General features: G+C 60.6%; 1 protein-coding gene across 1 annotated transcript in view; it reads left to right on the top strand.

Annotated features, from left to right (window-relative positions):
* MGMT (O-6-methylguanine-DNA methyltransferase) overlaps nt 1-11,168 on the top strand; it is a 191,630-nt gene that overhangs the window by 151,723 nt on the left and 28,739 nt on the right. The window contains exon 4 of the mRNA XM_015590141.2: nt 8,911-9,071. Within this exon, the coding sequence (XP_015445627.1) occupies nt 8,911-9,071 (161 nt within the window). The remainder of the gene's footprint in view (nt 1-8,910; nt 9,072-11,168) is intronic.

Genomic DNA, 11,168 nt, shown 5'->3' with positions numbered 1-11,168 from the left:
CGTCGCTTCCTGATGCCGCCAGGCCCACGCCCGCCGTAGCGCACGGCGTGCCCTGTGGGCGACCAGGCCACCTGGAACCGTGCTGTGGCCCTGGCCTCTCCAGGCCTCGCAGGGACGACGATGGGGAGGATGATGGGTCCGAAAGGTTCTGGGACCCGGGCCCCCCTCTGTGTCGGGAGCATGACGTGCCGTGTGTGCTGGTCTCAGGCGCTGAGAGCTAGTGCGGCCTGCCTTCAGGGCGTGGGCCAGCGACGCCCAGCGGGCACCGTCCGCAAGCCTGGGATGCTGGCGGGAGCCGGATTCGACACCGAGTCCCGTTGTCCTTGACCGCTGGGGCTGTGGTCCCGAGGGCCAGGCGGAGTTTACAGAAGTGACCCAGTGTGGTAGAGTCCACGCAGATGCCACGCCGCGTGCGTGCAGCCGGGAACAGAGCGTGTGAACACGCGGGCTTTCCACAGTGAGGGGTGACCGTCTGTTCCCATTCCAGAGACGAGCAACGGGACTTTGGTTTCGTGGAGCTGGTCCAGGGAGTAAGGTCTGTGGAGCCGAACGGACTTCAGATCCCTCCTGCGCTGGTTAAGTTGTTACGTGACCTCTGGCCGTCGGGGCTGCTTCTAGAGCACAGAGATGCCCACACCTCCCATGAGGGTTACCGGGAAGAGCAGATACAGGATAGTTTTCAAATGCAAGCCCGGCACGGGTCCGGCCCTCGGTAATGGCCGCCCTGAAGTTTATTCACTCACCTTGACTCGCTTCCGCATGGCTGACCCTCAGCTGCTTTGAGTGGACCCCACCTTTCCAAGGCGCCACGTCGTGTCACAGCGGGGTGACGCTGAGGCATGCTCTCAACTGCCTTGACCGCGGCCGACCTTGGCCGTGTCCCTGAGAGAGTCAGCATGTCAAATGCAGGGTGTCGGGTCTTCGGTTGCATGGGAGGAAGCCAACTGTCTTTCACCCATCTTGACTGCACCCCAGAGAGTCTCCCATTCTCGTGCTCCCTCCTGTTTTATGGTAAATAGCAAAGGTCCTCACTCGCATCCCGGGTCCCCTCGTCCCTAAAACGCTGTGGCCTGGCACTGGCCCTCATACAAACCCGTGCCGCCTCTTCCTTAGCGGCCTCGCTGACCTCCGTGGGCACGGAGCAGTCACCCTACCTTCCGGGCACAGACATCAACCCCCCTCCTCGTGGCGTGTGAAGGGCGGCGTCTGAGTCCTCTCTCTGTCCCTGGAGCCTGCAGTGGCGCACGCCCTCAGCAGCGCGGAGCAAGGCCACACCGAGGCCCCGAGGGCATCGGAGGGGCGGCTGCAGAGAGAGGCCAGACCGGAGGCGGGTGCTCGGAGCAGGTGGCACCGCGCTGGGCCACACGCGTCACGGAGCTAGCCTGAAACTGGTGGTTGACCAGACGCCCCACTTGACTGCTCCAGCCAAGCCCAGGACGCCTGCGACTCCTGTCTGCACTGGAGGCCCCTCCGTCCCGTCCTCTCTGGGAGCGAGAAGTGTCGAATCGTGCCCAGTGCCCTTCGGGGACAGGTACCCTTGTGGGAGGACCAATAATTTGATGAGACTGACGGAATGGTTCTCTGAAAGTTTTATGTTTCTACAGATCTTTTTCAGCAAACGAACTACATTCCTGACGGAATTATGATAAATCTGCTTAAGCGGCGATTTGATTAGGACCTTTAATTCCTCTTTCGTGTTGGCCGTTGTTCCATTTATAGACCGTTTCGTTGCTAGCACGTAAGCATTTTATTTATAAGAAGCCAGATTAAGCTGGGGAGAGGTCTGCTCCTCACATGCGCGCGAGATGCTGAAAAGCCGCTTCGTTCACCGCGGCACAGAGCGAACGCGGCGTGGACATGGGCCGTGCGAACTCTTTATGTGCCACACTCACCATATGAATAACTGCGTTTCTAGAAGTTGTCACATCAAGTAAAAGATCTTCATTCCGGGCTGTCTTTGGGGGCCAAGTTGAGACTGGATGCATGCATTTAATAAATTGTAGTCTCAAGGAGTCATTTTTGTAAATAATTAGTTTCAGTGAAAGAATAAGTTAGCATATCGTATGCATCTAATGTTGCAAATGTACATACAGCAAACTTTGCTATTAATCAACAGTCGGGCGCTGCAAGTGAGGGTCTCATACATAATGAATTGTGCTTAAGCCTCATGGGTTTCTTGATAGAAAAATAAAAGAAAACACAAGTGTAGTAAGCTTTTGAATAAAATTTAACTAGATTGCTCTGCATCCTGTAATTGTTTTGGAATCATCAGGGACTTGATAATTCATCTATAGTTTTGGGGTATTTTTATCTTCATCTGTCAAGTGGTAGAGATTTTTAATGATATCTTAAAGGGTTGATGAAACAGTTTTCCTTTTAACAATTTGAACATTTAGGAGAGAAAGTAAATAGGATTTTTTAAAGCATTCTGGTTGGCCAAGTGTACTATTTAAATTACCTTTTAAAATGTTTTATCGATGTACTTTTAAGAATTGATTATTTTAAAAATACATACAGTTCTTATGACCCATACCTTATATGGAGAGGAGCTGAAAATTTACATAAAATTTCCTGTGTTTTTGATGGGCGTTTTAAAATACTACAGTAAATTCCTCTGTGGTTCTTTGGGGTTCTGACATTAATTTGAGCCCCAGATTTGGAAGGCTTAGGATGTCAGTTAGAAACTGATTCCGATTTAAGCAACCACACCTCTGACCGCCCAGAAAGCGACTGAACGGGGAGCAGCTGAATTTCAAACTGCCCCCTCCTCCCGTCGCTGACCCTGGGACGTGGACCCTTGTGGCCTCTGGTAGGACGGTAAACGGAGACTGCGTTTCAGGGGGCGTGGTTGTGGGAGGGAGGGCATCCAGACGAGCAGGATTTGTGTCACATTTGGGATGCACACGCAATAGAAGCTCAGGGTTTGCTGAGCCGACGGTCAGAACGCCAGCTACCTAGCACCGCCACCGCCGCCACCGCCACAGCGAGGCTCCCGCGTGTCGCGGACGAAGCCTGTCACCTCCCGTCCTTCGTCTGACTCGCCTGTGCTGTCTGAGTTCGCTGCTTATTTTTAGCATCGACACTATCCTTTCTTCTTTTCCTGCTGTGTGTCCTAATACAGCTCTAGAATGTTCAGGTACATGCACAGACTACCGCGTCTACGTGGTGACGTTGCCCAAACTACCGCGTCTACGTGGTGACGTTGCCCAAACTACCGCGTCTGCACGGTGACGTTGCCCAAACTACCGCGTCTGCACGGTGACGTTGCCCAAACTACCGCGTCTACACGGTGACGTTGCCCAGACTACCGCGTCTGCACGGTGGCGTTGCCCAGACTACCGTGTCTCCATGGTGACATTGCCCAAACGGCCACTGGCCACAGTGCAGTATCACAGCCATCGCATGCGCTGTTTATTCCCGAGATGACATGTGACAGTCCTGGTCAGTGAGGGCAGGGCTCCGCCAGAGCGTCAGCGAACCTTGGGGACAGCTGCTGATACCTTCACCTGGCCCACCTGCCCGGTCAGACGGCAAACCCTGAGCTGGTACTTGGGCCAGTGAGCCACGTGCAGATGCGTCCTCAGCAAATGCTCGGATGGGATCAGACCCCCAAACTCGGCTGGAACATAGAGTTTAGAGGCTTTATTCAACTTCTCCGTTTAAAAAGATCTTTATTGCTAGCAGGCGGCATAATCTATTTCTTGTCTCCGCTTCCGCCACTGGAAGAAAAACATCAGAGCTGTAGCGAGAAGGTGTAATTAAATGCAGGTCTGTTAGATGGGACGCGATTGTGTTTTCCGGTGTCTTTAGCAAGAGCGTCCATGCGATGTTTGTGAAGTTACCCCGAATACCACCGTTCTAGATTTTGGCTGAGAGGGCGTGCCTTCCCGAGCCGTGAGGCCTGGCACTCGCTCTGCCCTGAGCCCCTCCATGCCATTGTCCTAGAAGCCAGGGAGGGAGAGATTCGCTCCACGGGCTCAGCCGGGGACACGTGTGCTACCGCCAGGCCCCGGGCTCTGCCTCTGCCAGACGTCGGACCTGGGTGTCCGCGCGTTTTCACACAGACAACCGCCCGGCCTCGCCGAAGGACACGTCCCAGGAGCCTCCCCATCGCCCTCTGCATGAACTCGGAAGAGTACGCGTCTTCGGAACTCTCGTCGGGTGACCCTTGACCCTCCAGCGTCACCAGTCAGCGCTCCCAAAACGTGAGACTCGGTTTCATCCTGTGGGGAGAGAGAGGTTGAAAAAGTACTGGGATCAGAAAGAGAGTCATTGGGGCACACAGTGTCCCCACGCAGAGTGCCACACGGTCACCCCCAGAGTGACAGCGCTCCCCACGCAGAGTGCCACACGGTCACCCCGGGGTGACAGCGCTCCCCACGCAGAGTGCCACACGGTCTCCCCGGGGTGACCGTGCTCCCCATGCAGAGTGCCACATAGTCATCCCAGAGTGACAGTGCTCCCCACGCAGAGTGCCACACGGTCACCCCGGGGTGACAGCGCTCCCCAAGCAGAGTGCCACACGGTCACCCCGGGGTGACGGTGCTCCCCACGCAGAGTGCCACACGGTCACCCCGGGGTGACAACGCTCCCCACGCAAGTGCCACATGGTCACCTGGGGTGACTGGTGGTGCAGATACAGTGCGGGCAACTTAGAACCTTCAATGCAGAGTGCCACATAGTCATCCCAGAGTGACAGTGCTCCCCACGCAGAGTGCCACACGGTCACCCCGGGGTGACAGTGCTCCCCACGCAGAGTGCCACACGGTCACCCCCGGGGTGACTAGTGGTGCAGATACACTGTGGACAACTTAGAACCTTCGGCCTGTGTTCGTGCCTCAATTGAGACATAAACCGAAAGCGTGGCATGTTAACAGCTTTGGGGAGTAGAGCTCAGAACCGAGGCGTTAGTCTGCAGTGCCGACGAGGCCTGGAGGCACCCCGGAACCCGAGCCCCCGCGCCCCCGCCATCCTGGTCGAGCTTCGCGGTGCGGAGCCCACGCGTGACACGGGAAAGGACTGGAGGACGTGGCGCCGGCACCGCTCTGCTCACCTCACGTCCTGCCGGGCACACGCCACCCCTGCGGCCGTTGCAGACCCAGAGCGCCTCACCCCCGTTCCGTGTCCTGGTTTGGGCTGAAGGACAGGATTCTGTCCAAACGCATCTGAACTCCAGCTTGACACTGGGATCGTTCCTTCTCCACGCCCAGGAAGGGAGTGGGCGCAGGTCACAGCTGCAGGAGAGCTTCACGCGGGGTCTCCGCCACACTGACTTTCCAGAAGCTTCTCTCGCAGGCAGTGCGCTGGTCCTGCTTCTTACGGAGTCCTTGGCTTGCGAACAGTCACGTGTTTCTCGAAGAAACTCTTAGACCAGACCCCGTGTGGTGTCATGGTCGCCGTGCCGAGGTGGCCTCCCCATGTTCTCCATCGTCACCCATGAGGAGCTCAGCAGAGCCCAGCGCCTTTTCCAGCCACGGGCCGGCCCTCCCGTGCCAAGCCAGAAACAAAAGGCAAAGTAGGGGGCCTCCAGGGTCACGACGTCTGCCTCAGGAATACTATCGATGACGTCCTAGGAGAAGGTCTGAGCAGGCGTCCCCCGTTCTGCGTGGCCCCCGCCGGCTTCGGGACGGGGTCTTCCCGCGCGTCCGTCCACCTGCAGCTGGCGTTCCGGCTGCCTCCGCAGATGTGCCCGGCGCCCCCCTGTGCTCCCCACTTGCGGGGGGCTCACCTGGCCACGGCGAGTCGGCCACAGGTGTTCGCACATCAGCGGTGGGTGGTCGTGAGGCTCTCGAGACAACCTGGACGTGGGATTTAAATAAACGTGGGCCGCGGAGCCCATAATTGTCGGGGTTTCGGGGCTCGTCAGCAGGGAGGTTGGAGGAACTCCCCCACGATAAGCGGCCCTCGCGGTGCAGGGGGATGTCACACCACGGTTCCTTCGGCGACGAGCGGAGTGAGGGTGGAGGGCAGGGCAGGGCGGAGAATAAATTTCACTTTATCGTAGAAATGGAAATTTGTGTCATGGCACTAAAAATCTGGTTTTATGTGTGTGTTTAATGCCATTCATTTTAAATGTAGAGTCATAAATCCTGGCTTCAGAATCAAAGCTGTTTAATTACGTTTCACCCACGAATAGGAATCTAACACCAGTAGAGAAGGAGTTAAAGACCCACAGAGTAAATCGGAGGTTGAGATCTTTAGCACAAGCAGAAAAAATCAATTTAGGATGAATTTTACTACTATGAAAATTCTTCAGATACACTTCTAAGAGTGGGCGATGCTGGGAATCACAGCCTGTGTTTGCGACCCTTAGCCGCTCGGGGGCCATGGCTCCGTGTGGGCAGTGCCTCGGGCGCCCAGACGTGCCCTGTGTCACTGGGGCCGTCTGAGCTGGGAGCTGTGACCGGTGGAGCAGAGACAGCGGCTGGGGGGTCAGCAGCCCCGGCCGCGTTGGCCGCGGGTGTTGGTGATGGGGCAGCAGAGCCCACACATCTGAAGATCAGCCGCGGCCTGCAAGGCCATCCCTGACCAGCACCCCGGCCTCGTGTGGGTTCTGCAGGAGGCCCGGGGCCAAGGGGAGTCCACGCGGGGTCTTGAGGAGGTCCTCGTCCCTCTCTCGCTGCCTCAGGAAGTCCCCTGTGGGCTGAAGGCGATGGCATTGGTGCATGAGCCCTGTCACCTCCTGCTCGAGCGGGCGCCGTGTCTCGAAGCCTGCCCGCTCGCGGTGCTGGCTGACCGCGTGTCACCCGCCGTGCCGCGTTTTCCCTGCTGTCCGGAGGGAGCTCTGCCTTGCCCGCCGTGTGCCCGTGTCCTCCCCCGTGCTCTCCGTCCCCCCGGGAGCACGATGACAAAGCAGACGACGTGATTCTTGTTTTTCTTCTCGGGTACCCTCAGTCTGTTTATCCAGTAAGTGAGGAGCAGACGGGAACGGGGCCTGGGAATTTCTCCCTGACCTTGAATGACATCTAAGCCACCTGGGGACAGAAGTTCTCCCTTCTGTGTCCAGACGTCCTACTGGAGAGAAAAGTCAGGGCAGTGATTAGACGGCAGCTCCGTCCCCAGGGGTGTCTGCGAGGCCCCCTTTCCTCCTGGGCAGGGAGCTCGCATCCCGCGGGGCCTCCTGGTGCCGGGTCCCACGAGAGCCTTGTGCAGTCGAGGTCCCTGTGCCTTCCCCCTCGCAGAGGTCCAGGGCGGCCGGCCACTGGGGCGGGGCCCGGGCCCGCTCTGTCCAGTTGCTTCGTCCGCAGGATTGCCCGACTCCGGCCGGCTCTGTGGGGCCTGAGTCTCAGCTGTCCCTTGGGCGCTGGTCATCTCGGGGGCTCGTTTCCTTTCATGTTTGTCCCCTGGTTCCTTTCTCAGTGCCGTCCCTGACCCGTCTCCCTTCCACCGAGAAACCCGTAGAAGGGACTCGGCGCGTCCCAGTTCGGGACCTCGGCGGAGACCTGCGCAGCGCTGTGACAAGGGCCTCAGGCCACACAGGCACGTCTGTGAAACCCAAAAGGGCATCGGCCACTCCCCACCGCCTGTGGCACGAAGCGCGTGTCTGTGGGTCTGCAGTGTCCCGCACACGCAGGCACCGCCAGGCCGGGCTTCCTGGGCGCCCGGCCACACCCGCCATTCCCGAGCGGGTACAATGCCAAGTGACGGTGGCCTCCCCGCTTCACTGGGCCCTCATGAGGGCAGCGCGTGCGAATGGGCAGCAGCCCGTAGGGCGTGCGGGAGTGCGTGTGGGCTCGGGGACAGCTCCGTGCACCTGCTCCGTGGTGACTCCCCACCGTCCACAAGTGGGGGCCTAGGGAGCCGAAACGAGATCCATCCTAGAGCTGCAGAAGCAGCGTGTCCACAGGGCCGTTCTCGGTCCGGCGGGACAGCCCAGAAAATCAGCCTCTGCTGTCGGGGCGTCGGCCCTGGGCAGGGGTGGGGGGAGCTGCCGCATTCTGCAGCTGGAGGGTTGGCACCCCGACTGGGAGAAGCCGCGAAACTGTCGGAAGCATGTCTGAAACACGTGGGCTTGAACTTGAGGTGAAAGGGGGACCGGCAGCCGTAATGAGCAGCCAGCGGGTTCGGAAGAGAAGCAGGTAGGAGACCCAGCCCGCGGGGCCCTGATCGACCCCGGACTCGCCAACGACCTTCACGCGGTTATAGTCTCTGAAGCGGGGATCGGGAGACAGAGAGCAAACCGGGGGAAGGCCCCCCAAACGTGGCACAAAGCGGGGGGAGCCGAACGTGCAGGTCTGCGGCCCAAGTTCGGTGGGCGGCGGGAGGGTGGGGCGTGCCGTTGGGGGTGTTTCTGGAAAATGCTTCTGGCGATGGATACTTGGTGACGTCACAGGTGGAAGCAGATGCGAACGTACGTCTGTCCACGCCAGCCCTGCGGAGGGGCAGGCCCGTTGCACCCGGTCACGTCGTGCTTGTCGCCACAGCCCTGTCACGTCAGCTTTACGGCGTGACCGCGATCGCAGGGGCCCAGACGGAGAGCCGAGGGCTGGGACGCAAAATGCTTCTGGCGATGGATACTTGGTGACGTCACAGGTGGAAGCAGATGCGAACGTACGTCTGTCCACGCCAGCCCTGCGGAGGGGCAGGCCCGTTGCACCCGGTCACGTCGTGCTTGTCGCCACAGCCCTGTCACGTCAGCTTTACGGCGTGACCACGATCGCAGGGCCCCAGACGGAGAGCCGTGCGCTGGGGCTCGCCCCGCCCCTCGTTTGCCAAGCTCAAGCTAAGGGCGGAAGCGTGGGCCTCACCCCTTGGCCTCCCCCGGCGCCCCCCACCCCCCCGCTGCCGTGACGCCCGCGGCGCAGCCGAGACGCGCCTGCTCGTGAGGCGGCTGCGCGCTTGCCCGCCCCGGCGCGGCGGTGTCTCCGAGTGCGTCTCTGACCGAGTCTTGTCCTGCCCTCACCTTTGCAGCCCCCCGGAGGCCCCCGCCCCCCGCGAGCTGCTCGGCGATCCGGGGACGGTGACGGAGCCCCTCGCGCAGTGTGCAGCCTGGCTGGTCGCCTACTTCTACGAGCCCAGGACCCTGTCTGCGCTCCCCGTGCCTGCCCTCCACCACCCCATCTTCCAGCAAGGTCAGTAGCTCGGCACCTCCCCCCCCGCCCCAGGGAGCCCGGCTCCTCGGCCGTCACGGACGTCACAGCTCGCTTTACTGACGACACCAGCGCGGTGTTTTTACCTCCCCCACTCAGAGACAGGACCAGAGGCCGCGCGCGCTGCCCGACCCGCGTGGTCGTGTTGCTTCTGGCACGTGGTCACGTCCTTCTTAGCAGAGGCTGCGGCAAAGATGTGTGCACATCAGCGCCGGACTCTCGCCGGCTGAGGTTTAAGTGGGGACCTAGCCGAATGGCAGTAAAGTTTCCAATAAGCTTATTGTGAGCTTAAACCATCTGCTCGCCAACAGCACAGAACGCGAGGCTGGTGCGCGGACAGTCAGCCATGTCCGTGAACTCGGCTCGAGACACTCACCCCCGAGCAGGCGGAGGCTTTGTGCCTTCTTGAGTAGGTTTCCAGCTGAACGTCTCAAACTTCTAGTGAGACGTGGCATTCTTGCGGGATGCGTTGAGAGCTGGCTGCCGACGTGGAGAGAGCCAGGGGCGCACAGCGTCCGCGGTAACCTGGAACGTCCCCAGACGTCTCCTTGTGAGCTGCTGTGTGCGTCTTACTGACGACCGTTCTAGGCACTCGCCCGAGGTCGGTTTCACGTCGCGACCTTCCTCGTCATTTCAGTGCTGATGAGCGTGTGTGCACCGACACGTGTCTGCGGACGTGCACACGTGAACCTCAGGGAGAAAACTACCCCGAGATTCTAGGTGAGGCAAACCCAAAGCAGTCTCGATTTCGAATGGAATTTACTGTCAGGAAGTCGAACGTGTTCCAATTGCCGCTACGATTTTTCGCAAAAAAGAACTCGGAAATGGCGTGGTTTCCAGGGGGAGCTCCCGCAAGCCAGCTGAACGTGAGCAGATGAGGCACCGAGACCGCACAGCCGTGACGAGCAGGCCGGCCTGTCGGCCCCGTCCCCCGGGCCCACCTGCAGACGGTCTCCCGGGGGGACCTCCAGTGCTTCTGAGGGGGGCTCCGCGATGGGGTGTGCAGCATGCCACGTGTCCAGCCCCTCCATCGTCGAGGTGACGCCCTCCGGGGACGAGGTGGTGCCACGGCCGCTGGTCAGCCCCGCCCGGCCTGCTCCGGGGCCCTCCTCCCTGCACCTTGCGTCCCAGACCCAGTGGAGGGTGCGGTGGCCGTCCCCGTGCATGCCGCCCATGTGCCGGGTGGGACCTAGGACCCGTGGCTCCTCTGCCGCTGCGGCCATCCGGGATTCCTGCTCCGCCGCCGGGGGCCTGGGGGAGCTGTCCCACCACTGCCCTCCCCTGAAAGTCCGTCGAATAAGCGAGCGGAAATTCGAGGCTGTGACGTTTTAAGAACAGAAAAATGACAAAAGCAGGGCAGGAAGTGTCTGTGTCACCGGCGGGGTGGGGGAAGGGTCGGTTTATAAACTCCTGGGGTCCCATCCTCTGCCCGTCCCCCCGGCCAGCCGGCCGTGGCCGTGGTAGGTCCGGCGGCCGGGCGCTGGGTGAGGAGGGAGGCCGTGCAGTCGCCCGGCAGCCCGTCTACGGGACGAGCCGAGCAGCACTGGCGGGCACCTCCGCGGGGGCCGAGGTCGCTCCAGCGGGTCGGGGGCGGGCGGCGCCCTCCCGCCGACACTCAGCTGCAGGGCCAGAATTTCCCACGCTGCCGCCTCTAATTTGGCTCCGTCGCTCTCTCTCTGACCAGGGCCAGGTGTGGGTTTTATGGTCACGAAAGGAGGTGGCGGGCGGCTGTAACACAGTGGCCAGCACGGACTTAATTGGCCCCAGCCCCAGGTGTGGCGACACCCCCTTTCTGTCCCACGGCGGTGGGCTCTGCTCGCTCTCTGCTCTGCGTCCGGGAGCCAGTGGCATCGTGGGGACGCGGAGGTCTCCGGTCAGCTCAGCTCAGGAAGCCGTGGGTCCACACGGGAGACGGGCCTTCTGCGAAGCCTGGAGCCAAGTCCCTCGCAGACGCCCCTTTCTGTTCCGCGTCTGGCGAGCATCTTCTCGTCACGCTCTGGCTTTGAGCATGGCCGGGTCCCCCGATCTCAACGTGCTGAGGAAGAGCCGCGGCCAGTGAGCTCCCCGCCGCGGCCCGGC

This window comes from Pteropus alecto, unplaced genomic scaffold (assembly GCF_000325575.1).
Source record: "Pteropus alecto unplaced genomic scaffold, ASM32557v1 scaffold74, whole genome shotgun sequence".
Lineage (NCBI taxonomy): Eukaryota > Metazoa > Chordata > Mammalia > Chiroptera > Pteropodidae > Pteropus > Pteropus alecto.
This window is presented reverse-complemented; position numbering and strand designations above follow the sequence as displayed.